Source organism: Lepidochelys kempii, chromosome 24 (assembly GCF_965140285.1).
Source record: "Lepidochelys kempii isolate rLepKem1 chromosome 24, rLepKem1.hap1, whole genome shotgun sequence".
NCBI lineage: Eukaryota > Metazoa > Chordata > Testudines > Cheloniidae > Lepidochelys > Lepidochelys kempii.
The window spans coordinates 11,575,048-11,597,792 of NC_136403.1; the positions used below are offsets into that span (position 1 = coordinate 11,575,048).

At 53.1% G+C, this 22,745-nt stretch overlaps 2 protein-coding genes across 2 annotated transcripts; one reads left to right on the plus strand and one right to left on the minus strand.

Moving 5' to 3' along the window:
- The first annotated feature begins 433 nt into the window (after positions 1-433).
- Positions 434-9,463, plus strand: APCS (amyloid P component, serum). The gene is made up of 2 exons (XM_073322840.2): positions 434-503; positions 8,841-9,463. Exons 1-2 carry the CDS (start codon positions 440-442, stop codon positions 9,461-9,463), a joined length of 687 nt encoding a protein of 228 aa, XP_073178941.1. The 5' UTR covers positions 434-439.
- Positions 9,464-19,875: 10,412 nt separating this feature from the next.
- Positions 19,876-22,530, minus strand: LOC140902766 (serum amyloid P-component). The gene is made up of 2 exons (XM_073323207.1): positions 22,467-22,530; positions 19,876-20,357 (listed from the first exon to the last, which is right to left on the minus strand). The coding sequence occupies exons 1-2, from the start codon at positions 22,528-22,530 to the stop codon at positions 19,876-19,878; spliced, it is 546 nt and encodes a 181-aa protein (XP_073179308.1).
- Positions 22,531-22,745: the final 215 nt, after the last annotated feature.

Genomic DNA, 22,745 nt, shown 5'->3' on the forward strand with positions numbered 1-22,745 from the left:
GCACTGCAGCCACGGCTGTGCCAGATGCCCTGCATGGCTGCATGTGGCTGGCTGAGTCCTTTTCCTTCCCTCCCCCCCCACCTCGGGAACAGCCTGTTCCTTCTTGAGAGAAGCTGTTGAAAGTGTGGCTGGTTTCCCCTGTGCAGCTCTAATGAGTAACTGCCATGATCAGCAGCCCTGCAACCTCCCAGCCCCACCCCCTGCATCTGCAACTCTGACTGCACCCGACCTGCAAATACTGGAATATTGTTTACCCATTGATTCTGCTGCTGTCACCACTGGGGATATAAATCAGGGCTGGTCCCCCTGGTCTCTGCGCTTGGGGACTAGCATTGCCTGGGGCAGGTTTCAGGGCAGAGCAGCCCTGGCCTCCCACCTCCCTTCTCTGTGTTCCTGCCCTGCTAACACTCCCCTCTGGGTCTCTCTGCAGGTGAAGAATATGGAGAAACTGCAGCTTTGGCTCCTCGTCCTTGCTGGCTTCTCAGGAGCGGTCACGCAAACAGGTGGGGTAGAGCTGGCTGTGCCAGGGGGCCGAGCCCTGGCTGAATCTGCAGAAGGATGGGGCTGGCCCCTGGCTTCTGCAAGGTTTAAGATGACCCTTGTAATTGCAATGCTGCTGCTGCTGCTGCAAAAAGCAAATGCAATTTTAGGTTTCATTACCAGAGGCACAGCATGCAAGTCCCGGGTGGAGATAGCACTGCTCTGCTCAGTGCTGGTGAGGCCTCAGCTGCAGTACTGTGTCCAGTTTTGGTCCCCAATGCATAGAAAGGATGTAGAGAAACTGGCAAGGATCCAGAGCCAAGCGACCAAGATGATCAAGGGGAGGGAGTTCAGGCCATCTGAGCACAGGCTGAAGGAACTGGGAAGGTTTAGTTTGGAAAAGAGGAGATTAAGGGGGAATATGATAGCGAGCTTCAAATACTTGAAAGGCTGCCATAAAAACGATGGAGAAAAGTTGCTCTCTCTTGCCACGGAGGGCAGGACAAGAGGCAGCGGGTTCAGACTACAGCAGAGCAGATTTAGATGAAAAACTTCCTAACGGTAAGAACAGAAGGACAATGGAGCAGATGCGTAGGGAGGCTGTGGAAGCTCCTTCACTGGAGGTTTTCAAAAGGAGGCTGGAGCCATCTGTCTGCGATGGTTTAGCCCAACAAATCCTGAATCTTGGCAGGGGTTAGACTAGGTGACCCTGGCGGTCCCTTCTAACCCCAAGGGTCCATGATTCCAAGCCCTCTTCCTGGCTTGCTTGTCGAGTGCGTGGGGAGAGGAGGGGACGAGCCGGACTGGGTGCTGGGACCCTCACTCACTCAAGTCCCTTTGCTGCAGCGGGCCTGGGTGCTGGGGGAAGCTGTGAGCTGTCTCTGCAGTGACAGTGTTCCCAGGTTCTTGGCTCAGCAGCTCCTCACACTGAGAGTTGCCCCCCACAGCAGCTGCAGAGAAAGGGAAGAGAGGAAAACAAGGGAGGGAGAAAGGAGGTTGTGGGGGAGGACAGGGCTCCATGGGGCATCGGCCAAAGCACTCACCTCCCAGCGCTAAGTCTCATTGCCAGATATACTGCACAGCCCCGGAGAGAGGTGCCTGGGCAGAGATGTGTGTGTGGGGAGCTTAGGGCTGGGATAACAGGGGGCTGCAGGTCGGGATTGAGGGGCATCGGCAGAGCTGTGTACACAGGCCCCTGCTCTTGCTGTGCAATGGGCCGTGGATTGTGGCCACGGGCAGAGGTGAGCGCATGCATGGCTGGGAAGGGCTGTGAATGTCCAGGGATAGGAATAGCAGTTTTTTCTGCAGGCCAGGGCTGGAGGCAGCCCAGACTGGAAGGGCAGCAGGTACCGCGATCAGGGTCCCATCTCTGGGCACAGCGTGAGAGGGAAGCTCGCCCTCTGTCAGCCCAGCCTGTCCGACGCCAGCCAGGACTGAGCCTCCTGTCTGAGAACATGGCCCAGGTTCCATCCAGCCTCAGCAGGCACAGGGCCAGCTCCTCAATGGGTGCAAATCAGCAGAGCTCCAGTGACATGACTTGTTGTGCCTTGTTAACACCAGCTGCAGCTCTGGCCCCACATGTTTCCTCATGGGAGAGATTGGAAACCTAGATTGAGCCATTTTCTGACAGGCTAAAATTTCCTGCATCCGAGCGCCCATGGGGATGAGGAGCAGCTCCCCTACGGGGAGCGAACAGCACCACCCCTCGCAGGGCACATTTCACCAGGGGATCCGCAGGTACCATGCAGATGAGCTGGGATTCACTCACAGATCGCCCCCTCCACCAGCAGGCAGTCACCACGGGGGCGGGACCCAGTGGCTGTCTGTGCCCAGCAGCTGCATGGCAAAGCCCTGGCGCTGGGTGCAAAGAGGGATGGTGTCTGCAGGGGATTGTGGCTGGTGAACGCACTGGGCTGAGCTGGAGTCTGACAAGGCCTTGCTGTGGGGATCAGAGTGCCAGCCTGGTCAGACAACTGGCACCTTCCTACCAGTCAGCTGGTTCCATGTGAATTCTGGGTCACACCAACTGATTTACTGATTCCAGTCCACCGAGCCGGGGTGAATCCATTAGCTGGGTGCCACAGGGCAGGGTGCCACGGGGCAGAAGGTTGGCAGGGAGGGGCCAGTGCCAGGCGCGTGGGTGGCAGCGACTGGGCAGGCTTGGCCGGAAGCCTTGGGGTAGAGCAGATTCAGCCAGGTGCTGTGGGGGATAGAAAGGCTCGGACCCCCACAGCACCTTGGGGTAAACAGGCTCAGACAGGCACTGTGGAGTAGGTAGGAGGGGGGCCAGGCGGGCTTGGCTAGGTGCCCTGAGGCAGGAGGGGAGCCGGTCAGACTCAGCCAGGTGCAGTGAGGAAGGGGGGCTGGCTCCTGCCCCCCTGAAGGCTTGTTACACTCTGTGACGAGTTGCTTGGAGTCTCCTGGGGCTCGGCAGGCTCAGCCCAGCTCAGTCCCCTCTGCACGGGGAGGGCCGTGCCACCGTGCCTTCCATTGACCTTATGCGGGGCTGGGCAGGGCGACACGCTCGCTCCACAAGCAGGAACGGAGCAGGCGGGGGAGCCCCATTGGCCTGTGGCCCAGGAGGCTCTGGAGTCCAGCAGTCTCTGGACTCATCAAGCCCTCGGATCGCTACCCCTTCCTGCTTCTCCACGTGGGCACCAATGATACTGCCAAGAATGACCTTGAGCGGATCACTGCGGACTATGTGGCTCTAGGAAGAAGAATAAAGGAGTTGGAGGCGCAAGTGGTGTTCTCGTCCATCCTCCCCGTGGAAGGAAAAGGCCTAGGTAGGGAGCGTCGAATCGTGGAAGTCAACGAATGGCTACGCAGATGGTGTCGGAGAGAAGGCTTTGGTTTCTTTGACCATGGGATGGTGTTCCATGAAGGAGGAGTGCTGGGTAGAGACGGGCTCCATCTTACGAAGAGAGGGAAGAGCATCTTTGCCAGCAGGCTGGCTAACCTAGTGAGGAGGGCTTTAAACTAGGTTCACCGGGGGAAGGAGACCAAAGCCCTGAGGTAAGTGGGAAAGCGGGATACCGGGAGGAAGCACAGGCAGGAATGTCTGTGAGGGGAGGGCTCCTGCCTCATACTGGCAATGAGGGGCGATCAACAGGTTATCTCAAGTGCTTATATACAAATGCACAAAGCCTTGGAAACAAGCAGGGAGAACTGGAGGTCCTGGTGATGTCAAGGAATTATGATGTGATTGGAATAACAGAGACTTGGTGGGATAACTCACATGACTGGAGTACTGTCATGGATGGTTATAAACTGTTCAGGAAGGACAGGCAGGGCAGAAAAGGTGGGGGAGTAGCACTGTATGTAAGGGAGCAGTATGACTGCTCAGAGCTCCGGTACGAAACTGCAGAAAAACCTGAGTGTCTCTGGATTAAGTTTAGAAGTGTGTGCAACAAGAGTGATGTAGTGGTGGGAGTCTGCTATAGACCACCGGACCAGGGGGATGAGGTGGATGAGGCTTTCTTCCGGCAGCTCACGGAAGCTACTAGATCGCATGCCCTGATTCTCATGGGTGACTTTAATTTTCCTGATATCTGCTGGGAGAGCAATACAGCGGTGCATAGACAATCCAGGAAGTTTTTGGAAAGCGTAGGGGACAATTTCCTGGCGCAAGTGCTAGAGGAGCCAACTAGGGGGGGTGCTTTTCTTGACCTGCTGCTCACAAACCGGGTAGAATTAGTGGGGGAAGCAAAAGTGGATGGGAATCTGGGAGGCAGTGACCATGAGTTGGTTGAGTTCAGGATCCTGACGCAGGGAACAAAGGTAAGCAGCAGGATACGGACCCTGGACTTCAGGAAAGCAGACTTCGACTCCCTCAGGGAACGGATGGCCAGGATCCCCTGGGGGACTAACTTGAAGGGGAAAGGAGTCCAGGAGAGCTGGCTGTATTTCAAGGAATCCCTGTTGAGGTTACAGGGACAAACCATCCCGATGAGTCGAAAGAATAGTAAATATGGCAGGCGACCAACTTGGCTTAATGGTGAAATCCTAGCGGATCTTAAACATAAAAAAGAAGCTTACAAGAAGTGGAAGGTTGGACATATGACCAGGGAAGAGTATAAAAACATGCTCGGGCATGTAGGAATGTTATCAGGAGGGCCAAATCGCACCTGGAGCTGCAGCTAGCCAGAGATGTCAAGAGTAACAAGAAGGGTTTCTTCAGGTATGTTGGCAACAAGAAGAAAGCCAAGGAATGTGTGGGCCCCTTACTGAATGAGGGAGGCAACCTAGTGACAGAGGATGTGGAAAAAGCTAATGTACTCAATGCTTTTTTTGCCTCTCTTTTCACTAACAAGGTCAGCTCCCAGACTGCTGCGCTGGGCATCACAAAATGCGGAAGAGATGGCCAGCCCTCTGTGGAGATAGAGGCGGTTAGGGACTATTTAGAAAAGCTGGACGTGCACAAGTCCATGGGGCCGGACGAGTTGCATCCGAGAGTGCTGAAGGAATTGGCGGCTGTGATTGCAGAGCCACTGGCCATTATCTTTGAAAACTCGTGGCGAACCGGGGAAGTCCCGGATGACTGGAAAAAGGCTAATGTAGTGCCAATCTTTAAAAAAGGGAAGAAGGAAGATCCTGGGAACTACAGGCCAGTCAGCCTCACCTCAGTCCCTGGAAAAATCATGGAGCAGGTCCTCAAAGAATCAATCCTGAAGCACTTGCATGAGAGGAAAGTGATCAGGAACAGCCAGCATGGATTCACCAAGGGAAGGTCATGCCTGACTAATCTAATCGCCTTTTATGATGAGATTACTGGTTCTGTGGATGAAGGGAAAGCAGTGGATGTATTGTTTCTTGACTTTAGCAAAGCTTTTGACACGGTCTCTCATAGTATTCTTGTCAGCAAGTTAAGGAAGTATGGGCTGGATGAATGCACTATAAGGTGGGTAGAAAGCTGGCTAAATTGTCGGGCTCAACGGGTAGTGATCAATGGCTCCATGTCTAGTTGGCAGCCGGTATCAAGTGGAGTGCCCCAGGGGTCGGTCCTGGGGCCGGTTTTATTCAATATCTTCATAAATGATCTGGAGGATGGTGTGGATTGCACTCTCAGCAAATTTGCGGATGATACTAAACTGGGAGGAGTGGTAGATACGCTGGAGGGGAGGGATAGGATACAGAAGGACCTAGACCAATTGGAAGATTGGGCCAAAAGGAATCTGATGAGGTTCAATAAGGATAAGTGCAGGGTCCTGCACTTAGGACGGAAGAACCCAATGCACAGCTACAGACTAGGGACCGAATGGCTAGGCAGCAGTTCTGCAGAAAAGGACCTGGGGGTGACAGTGGACGAGAAGCTGGATATGAGTCAGCAGTGTGCCCTTGTTGCCAAGAAGGCCAATGGCATTTTGGGATGTATAAGTAGGGGCATAGCGAGCAGATCGAGGGACGTGATCGTTCCCCTCTATTCGACATTGGTGAGGCCTCATCTGGAGTACTGTGTCCAGTTTTGGGCCCCACACTTCAAGAAGGATGTGGATAAATTGGAGAGAGTCCAGCGAAGGGCAACAAAAATGATTAGGGGACTGGAACACATGAGTTATGAGGAGAGGCTGAGGGAGCTGGGATTGTTTAGCCTGCAGAAGAGAAGAATGAGGGGGGATTTGATAGCTGCTTTCAACTACCTGAAAGGGGGGGTTCCAAAGAGGATGGCTCTAGACTGTTCTCAATGGTAGCAGATGACAGAACGAGGAGTAATGGTCTCAAGTTGCAGTGGGGGAGGTTTAGATTGGATATTAGGAAAAACTTTTTCACTAAGAGGGTGGTGAAACACTGGAATGCGTTACCTAGGGAGGTGGTAGAATCTCCTTCCTTAGAGGTTTTTAAGGTCAGGCTTGACAAAGCCCTGGCTGGGATGATTTAACTGGGAATTGGTCCTGCTTGAGCAGGGGGTTGGACTAGATGACCTTCTGGGGTCCCTTCCAACGCTGATATTCTATGATTCTATGATTCTCTGGGCGGGCCCTGGGCTGGCACAAGAGGCACACCCCCTGCTCTGGACAGCGCTGCTGGGCTCTGCCCTGGGCGCCTATCCCAGGTCTGGGCCCAGGGCTCTCATTCACTCTCCTGGTCAGTGGACTCTGCGAACCCCAGCACACATGTGACTGCTGCACTCTCAGGCAGCCAGCGGGGCTCAGACCCAGGTGGGATCTGCAGGGACCCACCATCCTCCCTGGAAATGGCTGAAATCGGGCCCTGAGCTCTGGGAGACAAGCAGCATGACGCTGCCCGTGCTCTTCACACAGGGACCGGGTTAGAGCCCAACTGCCCTCCCCTGAGTGCCAGGTATCAAATGCCGCCTGAACTGCCCTGCAACAACCTGCACCCCCTGCCCAAACGGTCCCCCCAGCACCCTTGATCCCCCTGCCCAAGCCGCCTCCCTAGCACCTTTCATCCGCTGCCCAAACTGCCCCCCAGCAATCTGCACCCCCCTGTATGAACCGCTCCCCAGCACCCTTCATCCCCCTGCCCGAACCGCCCCCCCAGCACGCTGCACCTGCTGCCTGAACCGCCACCCCAGCACCCTTCCTCCCCCTGCCCGAACCATCCCCCCAGCACCCTTCATCCCCCTGCCCGAACCGCTCCCTTAGCACCCTTCATCCCCCTGCCCGAACCGCCCCCCTAGCACTCTTCATCCCTCTGCCTGAACCGCCCCCCCCAGCACCCTTCATCCCCCTGCCCGAACCGCCCCCCCCAGCACTCTTTATCCCCCTGTCCGAACCGCTCCCCTAGCACCCTTCATCCCCCTGCCCGAACCGCCCCCCCCCAGCACCCTTCATCCCCCTGCCTGAACTGCCCCCCAGCAACCTGCACCCCCTATCCGAACCGCCCCCACAGGACGCTGCCCTCGCTGCCCGAACCGCCCCCCAGCACTCTTCATCCCCCTGCCTGTGCCGCCCCCCCCAGCCACCTGCATGCCCCTGTCCGAACAGCCTCCCTAGCACGCTGCATCCGCTGCCCGAACTGCTCCCCCAGCACCCTTCATTCCCCTGCCCGAACCGCCCCCCCAGCACCTTCATCCCCCTGTCCGAACTGCCCCCCTAGCACCCTTCATCCCCCTGCCCGAACCGCTCCCCTAGCACCCTTCATCCCCCTGTCCGAACCGCCCCCCCAGCACTCTTCATCCCCCTGTCCGAACCGCTCCCCTAGCACCCTTCATCCCCCTGCCCGAACCGCCCCCCCAGCACCCTTCATCCCCCTGCCTGAACTGCCCCCCAGCAACCTGCACCCCCCTATCCGAACCGCCCCCCCAGCACGCTGCCCTTGCTGCCAGAACCGCCCCCCAGCACTCTTCATCCCCCTGCCTGTGCTGCCCCCCCCAGCCACCTGCATGTCCCTGTCCGAACAGCCTCCCTAGCACGCTGCATCCGCTGCCCGAACCGCCTCCCCAGCACCCTTCATCACCCTGCTTGAATTGCCCCCCCAGCACCCTTCATCCCTGTTAAGGTTCCCTCCCCACTCTGAACTCTGGGGTACAGATGTGGGGACCTGCATGAAAGACCGCCTAAGCTTATTCCCACCAGCTTAGGTTTAAACATTTCTCAAGGTACAATTTTTTTCTTGTCCTTGGATGGGTTCTGCTGCCACCACCAAGTGAGTTAGACAAAGATTCAGGAAAAGGACCACTTGGAGTTCCTGTTTCCCTAAAATATCCCCCAAGCCCCTTCACCCCCTTTCCTGGGGAGGCTTGAAAATAGTTTACCAACCAAATAGGTAAACCAGGTGAGCACAGACCAGAGGCTTGGATTTCTAGGACACTAAAAACCAATCAGATTTTTAAAAAACAGAACTTTATTATAAAGAAAAAAAAGTAAAAGAAACCCCTCTGTAAAATCAGGATGGAAGGTAATTTTACAGGGTAATAAGATTCAAAACACAGAGGATTTTCCTTTAGGCAAAACTTCAAAGTTACAAAAAACAGGGATAAACCTCCCTTTTAGCACAGGGAAAATATACAAGCTAAAACAAAAGATACTTTAATGCATTTTTTTGCTATTACTTACTATTTTTGTAAGTTAGATATATTATTTAGGAGGAGTTAGATTACTTGCTTGGTCTCTTTTTTTGTCTTTGAGAGAACACACAGAAAGAGACAAAGCAAAAACCTTCCCCCCACAGCTTTGAAAGTATTTTTTCCCCTTATTGGTCCTTTTGGTCAGGTGCCAACCAGGTTATCTGAGCTTCTTAATCCTTTACAGGTAAAGGAGGGATTTTATACTACCCTTACATGTATGTTTATGACACTCCCCCTTCTCGAACTGCCCCCCCCCAGCACCCTTCACCCCCTGCCCAAACTGCCCCCCCACAGAACCCAGCCTCACTGGCCGCCCATGTCTCCCTGGCAGATCTACATGGCAAAGTGTTCGTGTTCCCTAAGGCATCTGGAACTGCCCACGTCATCCTGAAGCCGAGGCTGGAGCAGCCGCTGCGGAACGTCACTGTGTGTCTGAGATTCGGGTGCGACCTGACTCGGGCCTACAGCCTCTTCTCCTACGCCACCAAGGCCAAGGACAACGACATCCTCCTCTTCAAACCCAAGCCCGGGGAGCTCAGTCTGTACATCGGAGGCGAACTGGTCACCTTCAAAGTCCCAGAAAGAACAGGAACAAGCGCTGGGTGGGTGCACATCTGTGCTAGCTGGGAGTCTGCCACCGGCATAGCCGAGCTCTGGGTGAACGGGAGTCCCTTACCCAGGAAGGGGCTAAAGAAAGGCTACTCTGTTGGCGCCAAGGGTGTGCTCGTCCTGGGGCAGGAGCAGGATACCCCTGGGGGTGGGTTTGACGTAAATCAGTCGTTTGTCGGGGAAATCACAGATGTGTACATGTGGGACACTCTGCTTTCCCCGGATAAAGTTAGCCTTGTCATGAACAATGGGGTCCTGCCTCACCTCATCCTTGACTGGACAACCCTGAGCTACGAGACCAAAGATTATGTTGTCATTAAACCCAGCCTGCTCCCAGTGTACTGAGGGCCCAGCACTGGTTGGCTAGTGGGGCTGGAAAATGGGTGGGGGCGCAAAGCAAGGAATTGTCTGTATCATTGTGGTAATGTAATGGACCTGCTCGGCAGGGGGCTTGCCAGAGCCCTGCGATGGGAAAGAGGCAGGTGTGCTCCGGAGATCTGCACATGGACCTGGGACCAGGGAGCTCCTCACGTCTATCTCCAGCTCTGATCCCAACTCCTACTGGGACCTTGGGAAATCACATGGGCCAGATTTGCGCGGGTGCTCACCTTGTAACAGGGCCAGCCACCCCTGAGCACCTCCTGCTGGCCAGGGGTGGCTCTGCGGTTCCCTGCCTCAGTTTCCCCTCTTGGACTCTCAATCATTCCCCCAAAGCCTTTCATGAGTCCAATTACAACAGCCCTTCTTGGGGTCTGGTTTAAGGCCATAAAATGCCAAAGGATTCAAAGAGCCCCACCCGGCTTAGCCTATGAGCAGACCTCTGTGCCTGCCCATGGCTCCAAGGAGTCTGCAGGCAAAGCTCTTTGCTGGTCCCTCAGTCTTCTCAGGGTCCCTGCAGCACACCCTCTGCAGCATCTTTGCACTATTTCTGACTGGGCTCAGCCCTCCTTCCCAAGGGGGCTGTTCTCTGCTGCAGCTCTGCCAGGCTCCCAGCCACTGCCCATGGCCCCCCCATCTCTAACCCCCTCTAACTCATCTCCCCTGGAAATGGCCATGTCACAGGCCGTGGCCATCCCCCTCAAGGGGCAACCACCCTGAGGCACACACCCGTGCTGAGCTTTTGAGCATTCACCCTTCCCTCCTGGGAGGTGCTGATGGCAACATGTGCCTCCCGGGGAATTGGGAGGTAGAACCAGACCAAGCCTGCCTTGTGAACAGTGCAAAAGGGGTTCAGGCACCCGAGCCCCACTCAGTTCAATGGGAGTTTGTGCCCAGCCAGAGTCTGTGATGTGCTTGGAGCACAGCAGTGCTGGAAGTGTCAGGGGCCTTCATGGTCACCATAAGCAGAACCTGCCAGAGCAGACCAGCTCCATGTGTCCAGCCTGATACATTCCTGGGTTGGCTCAGTGTTGGAGATATTTCCCAGCCTTGTATGTCACTGTCTCCATTGCTTCTGGGAGGCATCCCAAGTACTAGGTCCAAGGAGCCCCACGGTTACCCTGCTGCCTCTTCACTGGGTGCCTAGGGCCGAGTTTGGAATGACTGTGATCATCTGTGTTGTAAGAGACTGTGTCATTGTCCCAGGGGCTTGGCGCCCTGCCAGCCCCAGTAGATGACCCTTTCAGCTGAGCTGTGTGCATGGTTATTGGGAACCCACATGGTGACCTGCAGGGCCCAGCAAGGTGGGTGCTGTGGTCAGACCTCTTCTAACACCTCTAAGTGACCAAACAGGGAGAGAACAGGTGGGTGGGGGCTTGTGGCACCAGGCCTTGTGCAGGTAGCTAAAGGGGGGTCTGAACAGCTATCCACCCTGTTTCTTTGATTGCCAAGTGCCCGCTTTTCAACCAGAAAGTCTGGTCGAAAGGGGACCTGACAATGTCTGGTCAGATGTACTGAGTGGACATCAAAAGGGCAGTTACCACGGGGCCGGGGGAGACACCGGGTCATTAAACCATGCCAGCCCCATCTCAACCGGAACCGCCTCCTACCTGCAAGTAGGCTCCTTGTCAGACTGCAGCAGCTCCTGCAGCCCCAGAGCAGAGGGGGGAGCCCAGCTGGTGGGGGGAGGGAGGTGGAGACGATCCAATGAGGGGAAGAGGGAGAGAGAGGAGCGATTGACTGAGGCAGGGCCATGGGGAGAAGAGGTGGAGAAGGAGACAGGGCCTCATGATAAGAGGTGGAGCCGGGGTGGAGCCTTGGGGGAAGGGGTGAGGTGGGAGTCAGGGACTTGGGGGAAGGAGTGGGGAAGAGGGCGGGGCCTTGGGGGTGTGGTTACCAGCAATCCAAAAGGTGGCAACCTTCACTGTTTCTGAGAGCTACACTGCATCGGTGTACAGGAGAGACTGATTCCACAAAACACCCTGTCAGTGTGTACTGCTCTTCACACAACACAAAGAAAATGGAGAAACCACACAGGTACTGTTGGGTCAGCCTCACGTTGCGCGCACGCACACCCATACACACACACTCACTCTAAGCTCAAGGCGTCCTATCCCCTTCAGGGGCAGGCAGCTGTGAGCAGCTCCCCTTTCTCAGAGATGCTAGCTGAGTGACTGCACAGAACAGGACAAGACCCTGGTTCTAACCCCAAAGACTTCCGTTTCATTCCTGTGGTCACACTGCCTTGGGCCAGAGCTCGCTTAAAAATGGAATTCCTGTCCTGATAGGAATGGTGACATTTTGAAAGGTGGTTTTGTCCCAAATCAGGAGGAAAATTCAAAATTGCAGAATATTTTGCAGAACAAAATTTTTTGATTTGGACCCATCAGAATGACTTTATCACAATGTTTCATTGTAATATTGTCAAACCCCTGTAATGTAAGCAGAATCTGAATGAGTTTTCCCCTGACATCTGATGATGAGCTATGGAATAGGACTTCAGGAACTGATCTCATTTGCATGGGCACACCCACCCTGCCTAGGTGCTCAGCACGATGGGATTGCTTGCCCAAATGATCACTTTTGGCTGGTGTTGCATCCCCAGTCTCCTTGTTATTGGGACAGGAGTAAGAAAGTGTTGTTATCCTTGTTGTGTGCACCAAGGGCAGCAGAACTGTGCTTGGAAAGCCATGACTGATCAACTAAATGGCACTCGCTAGGCAGGGGACATAGGTTCCACAGACCAGCAGTGGTGGTGGGATTATGAGTAAGTGTATTTGGCGGGGTGGATGTGCTTGCAGGGTGCTAGAGACCATCTGATCCATCCTTTCACCACTCTGTAATAAAAGACCTAATTTAGACTCAACTGAAAGTTTTGTTACATGCTGTAGGGTTGAAATAATTGATACCTAGCTTTGAGTGTTAGACCTGCTTTAGGACAGCATTTCTGGTGTAAGAGACTGCCCAGTATGTACCAGCAGTGAGGATCCCATACTAACAATTGGAATCACTGAGAGCTGTGTTAAGTTGTGAGACTTGAAGGCATCCTGGGGGGTTGGCAATCATCTGGCACAATGGTCAGTGGAGAGGTGCGGCAATCAGCCAGCAAGGCAGCTGTTGGAGAGGACTGGAGTGGAGCAGCGCCGAGCAGCGTGGCGATTGGCTAGCAGGGTGTCTGGCAGAGAGATGCGGAGCACCAGCTGGCCGGCAGGGCGGCTGCCGAAGAGGAACGGAGTGCTGATCGGCCAGCAGGGCAGCCGGCAAAGAGGAGTGGCAAGCAAGTGCCTGGGCAGTGGAGTGAGTAAGGTGCCAGGGAGGGAGGTGAACTCTGCAGATCCATCTCTGAACTCTGGGTCTGCACTGACCAAGGGCAGCAACTGTGAGTGGGGTGCAGAGGAGGGTTTGGCATGTTAAAGGGACTTTTGGTTGCTGGACTTAAGAACCTGAGGGGGAAAGGACATTGCCAAACTTACTTGGGGGGTGGGTGTTTTGTTCATGGTTTATGTTTTGAACCCTGTTTGCTGTGTTTTCCCAAATTAATGCTGAGTTACTTCCCTCCTTTTATTAAAAGTTTCTTTGCTACACTAAGACTCTGTGCTTGCGAGAGGGGAAGTATTGCCTCTTAGAGGTGCCCAGGGGGTGGTGTGTAATAGTCCCAGATCACTGCGTGCGAGCTCGAGCTGGTTTTGTGTTGAATTGTTGAAAAGGAACTCCTAGATACTGAACCCGGCCAATGCTGACTGGCAGAAGGGTTACAGAAATATAATATCAAAATAATGAATAATCTATTAAGAATACAATACAATATAAAAGTAAATTGAAATGAAAAAGTCAAACTGAGCTAAACTATTTCATGTTGATTTTTAATCTTTTTAGAAATGTTTCCTTCAGATGTTTTGTTGAAATTGACACGTTCCCACCAAACTTGATAATTTTGACCAAGCAGCCCTTTCTGATGGAAAACTGATCAACGAGCTCTCCTTTTGGCATGAATATGCCAGATCTCGGTTTGGCTGTCCTGTCTGTAGCACCTGCTTTACCCACTTCCAGAGCTGGGAAGTGAACCCAGGGGTTACCATGTGCTTCTGCTGTCTAGCCAGAGGTGAAAGTAGGCCGGTACTGGTCGGTATGGCATACTGGTAAGAAGCGGCTACCTGTACCGGCCCGTACACAGCCCACATGAAAGTGCTGCTGCTTTAACATTGCTGACCCTTTTGCCCCCCTCTCCATGCCACTGATGGGGTGGGGTGGGGGGCGCAAAAGGGGCATCTGCCCCGGGGCCTGACGATTTAAAAGGGCCTGGGGCTCCTGGCTGCTGCCACCACTACCCAAGCAGTGGCCGGAGCCACTGGGCCGGGCAGCGTGGAAGGGCTGGCTGGGGGGGGCTGACCCCACCCGTTCTGGGGCCCCGGAGCCGGGCCCCCTTACCGGTAAGTATTTTATCTTATTTTCACCCCTGTGTTTAGCCAAGAATGTGTCACCCACTGCCAAAGCTCATGGTGTGTGGATCAGAAAGTTCCATGTTCAAACCTTGCTACCAACCCACCGGCTTGTCGTTACAGGTGCACCTAACTCCTGTGGAGGAGTGGGAATGGGAAACCCTGGAATGGGGGAAGGGGAGGATAGAGGGGTCCACACAGATCCTAGTGTGGGGAACCCTGGTAAGGAGGAAGGGGGGAAAGAGGGGCACACAGAGTCCCTGGCATGGGGAGAAGGTGAGAATGGGGGCCACACAGAGTCCCTGGCATGGGGGGAAGGTGAGAATGGGTGGGCACACAGAGCCCCTGGCATGGGGTGAAGTGGGAGGTGGGATGCAGTTAATGCTGGTGGAAGGAGGAGCATGCTGGGAGGAAAGAGAGGTGACACAGCTTCTGGAAGGAGAAGGAGATTGGGGGACCAGTATGGGAGGAGGGTCTGGGGGCCACACAGAACCCCTGGTATGAGGGAACAGCACGGAGTCCCTGCGATTGAGGGAGTTAGGAAGGTGGCATATGAGGAGATGGAGGGATGCCAGGAGCCCTGGGCTGTGCAATGAGCTTGGCCAATACAAGCCAAAGAGTGTGCGGGCCCTAGTATTTCACATGGTTCAAGGAGGGTCCACAGGCAATTTCTGGCAGAGCCAAGGCTAGAATCCAAATCTGTCCTGGAGTCACTGCAAATCCCAAACCAAACCTGTTTCCCACCCAAGGCAGTGTAGAGGGAAGGTGCAGCCTCTCCCACAGCACAACCCACCATCTCCCCTCTGCCCCCCTGGGGGGGAGGCCCACACCTCATATTCCTTCTTGGGGTGGTGGTGGGGAACTTTTCCCTCAACTGTGAATTGTAGGAGATCCACAGAGGCAGTGCTAGCCTATTTTGTTGTATTAATGCCACCAGAAATACAGCAGCGAGGCAGCATGCTGTGCCCAGGGCTCCTCTGAGATGCCCGCGGGCAGAGCGGGAGGTGAATTTGCTTAGCTATATTAACATGGTCAGAGTCTCTGGAGGGCTCCTGGTCTTTCCAACTCTACAATTGCCTTCACCTTCCACAGGTCTGGCTGAGCTACTCTGTCCCTGAGCACATTTCCCCAGAGCCGGTTGCATGCAGCCAGGCCTGGCGTTTGTGCCTGTCCAGTCTGAGGTTCTTCTTTCTGGCTCACTGCCGATTCCCTGTTCTAAACGGAGTGGTGCAGGGTCACTGGGACAGCGCGCACCCAGCCTTGTGGGCCCTGCTGGAGGCCCTGTGGCTCTACTACCTCCCTCCTCCCCCAAAGGAGCAGCAGAAGGGGGTCCTCCAGACCTGCCTAGACAGACCTCCCAGAAGCAACCAATCAGAGCCCAGCAGGCTCAGATAAAAGGAGCAGCAGGGCCTCACCAGCTCAGTTGGTGAGCTGGGCTGACTCTGACCTGGGTCTGGTCGCCGGCTCAGCAGGGTGGAGTCAGAGGCGACAGGGCATGGCTGGATGGGTCAGTCAGTTCCTGGCTGGGACCAAAGAGGTGGGGTGGGGAGAGGCTAGGCTGGGGGGATAGGCCTGTCTGTTCCCGCCTGGAGCCATAGCGGGCAGGGTGGAGCTGGGGGGGGGGTACGGGGCTCCGCTCCCGCCACAGGAGCTTGACTGGATGCATTTCCTGGTCCTGGGAGTGAGAGGGCCTGAGAGCTGTAACCCTGAAGTCACGGTGGGAGGTGAAGGGCCTGGTGGGAAGACACCCAGATAAGCAGCAGGAGCTGACTGAAGGAAGAGTCCATGGCTGCTCTTTATAGTGTCCCTGGGTTGGACCTGGAGCCATGAGTGGCCTGCGTCTCCCCGCCAATCACCACCTCCCGGCCACTGGCAAAATGGCCTAAGCCCCGAGAAGGAGGCAATGCTACTTTAGAAGCCCAAGCAGAGGGCTAGATTTAAAGGGTCCAGGGTCTGGGCTGAAGACCTTACTGGAGGCAGACAGTTTGGTGAACTCTTTGCTACCCCAGACAAGGTCCACAACAACTGTGTGACTTGGCTGGAGGGCTGAGCTACTGAAGATCTGCCTATCAAGGTCAGGAGCCCAACAGGGGGTGCCAGTAGTGGGGGGAAAGATTGCAGCACCACTTCCAGCCTCTAGTAGGCACTCAGGAGGAGAGTGCCCCCATTACAGTCATTTGGACCCATAACCACATTGCTGTGTAAACATACATTTAGAACAAGGAGAGAGCAGAATCCAAAAGGTTTTGTCAGTGGACTTTTTTTGGACTGGAATAGCCATAGTTTGAGATTCCCAAGGCCAGGATAAGCTTAGTGATTTCCAGGGAAGTGCATTAGCAGATCTGTATCAAGAGGGACCAGAAACCATCTCTGATTGGACTCTGGGATGGGATGGTGATGGCTGGCCAAACCCCTTTTGGACATTTCTTTGGGGAGCCCTTTGCCAAAGGCTACAAACACCAGAACTCACCTATGGCTTGTGCAAGCCATTTGTCTCTAAACTTTGGGGAGCTTTTCCCCTACACCCAGACCATAGGTGGACAACTTTGGAACCAGGGAGACCATAGCAAGGGTCCAGAGAGGACATCAGACCATCAGCACAGGACTGCTGGAGCCTCAGCAACTTCTAGGATGCCAGTTTGAGAATACTGCTGCTCCCTTCCCTGATGTCTCATTTCAACCCATCTGACAGTCTCTGTCTGCCTTCTTCTGGCTGTCCAATCATTGGCAAGCTCAGTCAGCTTTGCAACTGGTCCTGTCTGTTAGCTCACAGCTGTAGCTGTACTGATGTGAACAGCTTTATCCTGGCAGGAGGGGACCAGACCATACCAGTCAGATGTTGTCTCAAAGATGTAGCCAATGATTTTCGTTTGTTGTAATGTTATTGTGTGATGTTATAATTAACTAACATGTTATGTCATACAGAATTGTATGTTAAAGAGGGTTAAAGTGTAGGATTATAGAAGTATAAGATTGATCCGTATTTAGAGGGAATCATTTATAAGATATCTAAGTAAGCAAGGCTAAAGTGCAAGACCCGTAGGCTGAGGCTAGCAGAACTTTAGCTTAGCTATTTTAGGCCTTGGAGCTAAGAAATGCTGACATAAGTAAGTGACTGAAGAATAACCCAATGCCCTAAGATTATGGGAAAAGAGGTAACAAGTGGTAATATTGTAAAAAAGTAGATGGAAGATTACAGCATTTTTATGATTTAAAATTAGAGGCACATCTGTCTCCAGCATGTGTGTTAACCACACAATACAGGTTGTGTGTCAATGCTAATGAGAATAAAGAGAACCTACATGACTTATGAAAGTTGGGGTCCCATATATTTATGGGGGACACAGACCAATAAGGAAAAAGAGTGTTGACACTTTCATGGACATATGCAGAATGTAGGTATAGACAGAATCACATTATAAAAAGGGGATGCCCGGGAAAATTGAGCTTCCTATGGGAGAACTCCAGCAGGAACCATCCCTCTACTGATGATCAATCCATGAGAGAGCCATCAGACTCTAACAGTATCTAGGAGGATGTGAGTATGTCTGTAGTTATAACTGGTACATGGATATATTTAGGAGTTGTATATGCTGGAACATTCATATCTTTGTTGGTAACTTTAATAAAGTTGATAAAAGATAGCGGAGCTTGTTCTTGTGATTGTCTGTGTTACTTGCCTATGGTTTCATGTGTTTCCATGAGCTCTAGATCAAAAAGAAGCATAGATAACTCTGTTGAACTTGAGACTGTAGCTGCAAAAGCCATACCCTCGATGATGTAATATGACATCACTAAAATTCGTTTTAAATCAAAGCAAAGGCTACAAAGCAGTGCATGGAAGATAAGGCGACTGACCTGACCCTGGATTGTACCCGAGCTGCAACATGGCATCCAGAGCCAACCACGTTTCCGTTCTGTCACGCTCCCTCTGTGAGCCTTTGTCAGGTATCTCTCAAGGCAGTATTAAGTGTAACCACCAATGACAGCACCAGAATTCTAGGTGTAACTGGCTCCACAAAGAGAATTTGGTGGCCAAGGGACTTGAATTGATACCAGATTAAGGGATTTTATGTAGATCATTTCTGGCACAGGCGATGATTTATTTCATACAAAGCATGCCATGTAAGATATCATATGAAAGGTCATGATCTTCTGAAACCCATCGTTCTGTTCAAATATGTATATCTTTCTTATGTATGAAGTTATGAGATTTTGCTGTATGATTGTTACTGGAATACATTGTAAATTTGACAGTCTCTACTGCTAGGTGGTGATCCATTCCCAGGAGGGTGTTAAGTGACCATTAATCAGCAGAGGAGTTGTAAACAAGGGATTTACAATTCTGTAAGAGAAGCACCACACAACTGGAGATTGTTCAACTCTATGAGTCAGTAAAGCCCAGCAGGACATGTCTGGGCTAGTGTTTTCCAGGCACATGGACTGAGGATATAATATAGGGGACAAAGGTCAAAGCATGATGCCATTCTCCTCCCGCACCTATGCTGGAAGCAACAAGAACACGGAGAAGACAAAGACTTGAACTGAGGAGACTGGTCCCAGGCTTAAAGGGAAGCCTGTGTATTAAGGACTATAACCTACCTGCAACATTGAGTGAGGTGAGAGAACTTCTTGATCCAAACACGGTTTAGTCTAATAAGGTTTAAGATTTAGACTGTGCGCTTACCTTTTATTTTCTTTGGTAACTACCTCTGACCTGTTGTGCCTACCACTTATAATCGCTTAAAGTCTATCTTTCTGTAGTTAATAAACCTGTTTTAGGTAAAATATAAAACAATGTGTTTTGGTTGAAATGCTTGGGAAATCTCAGCTCAGGTTACAAAAGCTACTGCATCCGATGAAGTGAGCTGTAGCTCAAGAAAGCTCATGCTCAAATAAATTGGTTAGTTTCTAAGGTGCCACAAGTCCTCCTTTTCTTTTTGCGAATACAGACTAACACGGCTGCTACTCTAAAAGCTACTGTGTGTCCATGCCACACTGAGGAAGGGGCAGACTGGATAATGAATTTACACTGGTCAGGCTTCTGACCATGACAAGACAGTACAGTTCTGGGGTGCAAGGCTGGGGGCTTGGGAGATTTGCTGGTACTTTTCTCTGTGTGATTTGTGAGTGGCTCGGGGAGCATTCATGCAATCTAGCTGGGTGTGACGCTCCACATGCTGTTGTATTGAGTGATAACAGCACCTAGAGGGGTTTGCTGCTTGTTACTAGCAAAGCATTGTGAGAGACAGCCCAGGCTGGAGAGTTAAGGGGTCACAGTGGTACCCCAGTTCCAGGTTGTACCCCGGGGATCCTGTAACACTATGGAATGGGGACTGTTTTTGAGGTTCTGGTGTGTGTATTAATATTGAACAGGATCCTCTTGTTTGGTTCTCACAAGGAAGAACTGACTCCTGTGGTGGCCGTGAACATTAGGAACCCAGAATTCTCAGCACCCACTGACACAATGGGTCACAACCCGGATTTCCATTCTTAGACTGCACCCAGTGGGGCTGTGCTGGGATTCTCAATACACCACAGGCTGCAGAGGGGAAGGTCATCTCATTTATTGGGATACAGAAGCAGACCAGGCTTTAGACACAGGTAAATGCTCAAATGACACAAACACTAGGGATTGGTTGATTTCACACTGTTCCCATAGGATTCACAAGAGCAGAGGTTGGTGCTAGCTTTGCTCAGATGCCGCTGGCGTGTGTGCATCACTATTCGCTGTCATGCACCAATGGGGTTTGGAGCTGGATGGCCAGGCCCCTGTTCCCAAGGCAAGGCTGCATTTCAATAGGACCCTTATGCCAGCATGGGTTTAAGTACCACGTAACCCTTTATTTGATACTGCAAACTGCCCTAGCCCACAATGGAGTGGGGCAGCTGCAAATCATCGCTGGCAGCCTGCATTGCAACAGTCGGGGTGGCACAATCCTACATGTACACATCAGCAATTTCCCCTACAAATGACTGCTTGGCATCAAATCCACCCCCAAAGGAGTCCTGATCCTGCGCCCAGATGAGCACACCCTGGTTGTTGATAGCGTAGCCTTTCTTCAGCCCCTTCCTGGGTAAGGGACTCCCGTTCACCCAGAGCTCGGCTATACCTGTGGCGGATTCCCAGCTGGCACAAACATGCTCCCAGCCAGTGCTTGTGCCTTTGTTTTCTGGGACTTTGAAGGTCACCGGTTCCCCCCCAACATACAGGCTGAGCTCTCCGGGCTTGTCTTTGTAGAGGAGGATCTCGTTATCTCTGGCCCTGGTAGCGTAGGAGAACAGGCTGAAGGCCCGGGTCAGGTCAGTGAAATATCTCAGACACATGGTGAAGGTCTGCAGAGTACCATTGTTGTTCATGTTCAGGATAACATGGGCATCAGCAGACTCCTTTGGAAAAACAAACACCTGCCCACAGAGATCTGTGTGGAGAAGTGAGAGGAAAAGGCTGGATTCATTCTAATGTTTCCAAGGTGGCTAGCTTGTCCAGCTTCAGGCCTCCCCCTGCTATTCTCGCCCCACCGTACACAGCTCTGTCAGGTAGGGTTGCCAACTTTTTAATTGCAGAAAACCAAACACCCTTGCCCTGTCCCTGCCTTGCCCCTTCTCCGAGGCCCCACCCCCACTCATTCCATCCACCCTCCCTCCATTGCTCACTCTTCCCCACCCTCACTCACTCGTTTAGGGGCAGGGGGTTGCGGTGCAGGAGTGAGGGAGTGAGGAATCCAGCTGGGGGTGCAGGCTCTGGGGTGGGGCCCAGGATGAGGGGTTTGTTGTGCAGGAGGAGGGTGGGCCAAAGGGTTCAGAGTGTGAGAGTGGGCTCTGGGCAGAGGCAGGGGGTTGGGGTGTGGGAGGGGGTACAGGCTCTGGGCTGGGGGCTCGGGCTCCAGGGTGGGTCCAGAAATGAGGGGTTCAGGGTGCTGGAGGGGGTAAGGACTCCGGCTGGGGATGTAGGCTCTGGGGTGGAGCCAGGAATGAGGAGTTTGGGGTACAGGAGAGGGCTCACCAAAAAGCAAGGACTGGCCTGTCTCTCGAGATCTGTGAGAGTGATGGGTCGTCCTTCAGGATAGGTTGTAGATCCTTGATGATGATCCTGGAGAGGTTTTAGCTGGGGGCTGAAGGTGATGGCTAGTGGTGTTCTGTTTTTTCTTTGTTGGGCCTGTCTTGTAGTAGGTAACTTCTGGGTACTCTTCTGGCCAGTCCTTGCTTATATATATATATAAAATCTCCCCACTATATTTCCACGGTATGCATCCGATGAAGTGAGCTGTAGCTCACGAAAGCTTATGCTTTATTACATTTGTTAGTCTGTAAGGTGCCACAAGTACTCCTTTTCTTTTTAAAGATGCAGTTAGACATCTAGTGGGATTTACAAAGCATCTAAGCTTCTAGGAGCTTTTGAAAATCCCACTAGGTGCCTAAGTACCTTTGAAAATCTGTCCCTTAGTCTGTGTTGGGCTCAGTGCCCCATCTATACATTGGGGATAACAGCACTGCTCTACCTCACTGAGGGGCTGTGATGTGAGGTGCTCAGATACTACGGTGATGTGGCCACATAAGTATCACAGGTTGAGTGGGAACTTCTCTATACCATTGCTATCCCTTCCCTGGGTTTTGGCCCCTTCTTTTCTCCTATGCCCCTCAAATCTCCCTCTTTTCTGAATGTGAACTTGGCTCAGAGGGCTTGGCTGTATTTCTTCTGAGTCCCCTGAGTTCTCTCTTCAAATCCCCACCCCCCACTGGCACAGGGATTCCTGTTTTTTACAGGTTCATCTAATGACTTCCAGATCCTTAATTTAATTACCAGCCTTTTCTTATCTTAATCACCCTGCATCTGTTTGTAAACAAAACACTGACTCCCTGCCCCAGGGACACAAGCTGGGAGAAGCACCTCTCTGCATCCCATTCCAAGGCTGTGCCCTTCAAAGAGCTCTACCTGGGAGCATCCTTCCTGTATGAAACTTGGGGGGAGAGGGGAGGGCTCTTGCCCCCCGCCGCCCTACCTAATTGGCGCCCTTGGCAGCTGTGGTTGGTTCTTCTGCCCCAGGAGGTGGGCAAGTGGGGCAGGCAGCCAATCAGAGGGCTCAGATTTGCTAGAGGGCTGTAGCATCTCACATAATGGGCCAACGGCTCCAGCCCAACCAATCCCGTTACAGTGAGAACATGGCGGGAGCTAGCGGTGCTGCACATGGGAGCCAGACTCAGTGACGCAGACGCTGTCGGGGTTTGGGGCTCCCCAGTCAGAGGCGTTTGGACAGTGCTCCCCCATGTCCCTGCTGCACGCTGCCCCAGTGATGCTCTCTGCCATGCCCAGGGTGGGGCACTGCTGCCCAACCAGGAACAGCTTGTGCCCTGCTTCCTGCGCATAACACACCGGGGCTCGGGACAGGGCTGCCGGGGCATTTCTGACAGGACCCTGCACCCTCAGTACTGAGAGGAAGGCTGTTCAGTTTCCCGCTGGAGCCCACGCTCTGCTGTGTCATTCTGTGCCCAGCCAGGGCTTGGCCCCCGGCACTGCCGCCTGCCCCTACCTGACTGGGTGACGGCTCCTGAGAGGCCAGCGAGGACGAAGAGCCAAAGCTGCAGCTTCTCCATGTTCTTCACCTGCGACCCAGAGGGGAGAGTCAGAGGGGCAGGAAGGTGGGAGGCTGGGGCTGCTCTGCCCTGAAACCTGCCCCCTAATTAATCCGTGAGTGGAGGTGAGAGTGGAAACGTGTTCAACCAAGCCCGTCCCAGGGGCGGATTCTGGAATTCCCCTTTGGCTCCGGATCTCATCCTGTCACCACCCTGCAGTTGTTATTAACCCTTCC

Excerpts from the sequence above, each read along its gene's own strand:
- APCS (XM_073322840.2), top strand. The coding sequence starts at position 440 with ATGGAGAAACTGCAGCTTTGGCTCCTCGTCCTTGCTGGCTTCTCAGGA. Across the intron at positions 504-8,840 it reads AGGAGCGGTCACGCAAACAG|ATCTACATGGCAAAGTGTTC; the intron begins GTGGGGTAGAGC and ends TCTCCCTGGCAG.
- LOC140902766 (XM_073323207.1), bottom strand. The coding sequence starts at position 22,530 with ATGGAGAAGCTGCAGCTTTGGCTCTTCGTCCTCGCTGGCCTCTCAGGA. Across the intron at positions 20,358-22,466 it reads AGGAGCCGTCACCCAGTCAG|ATCTCTGTGGGCAGGTGTTT; the intron begins GTAGGGGCAGGC and ends TTCTCCACACAG.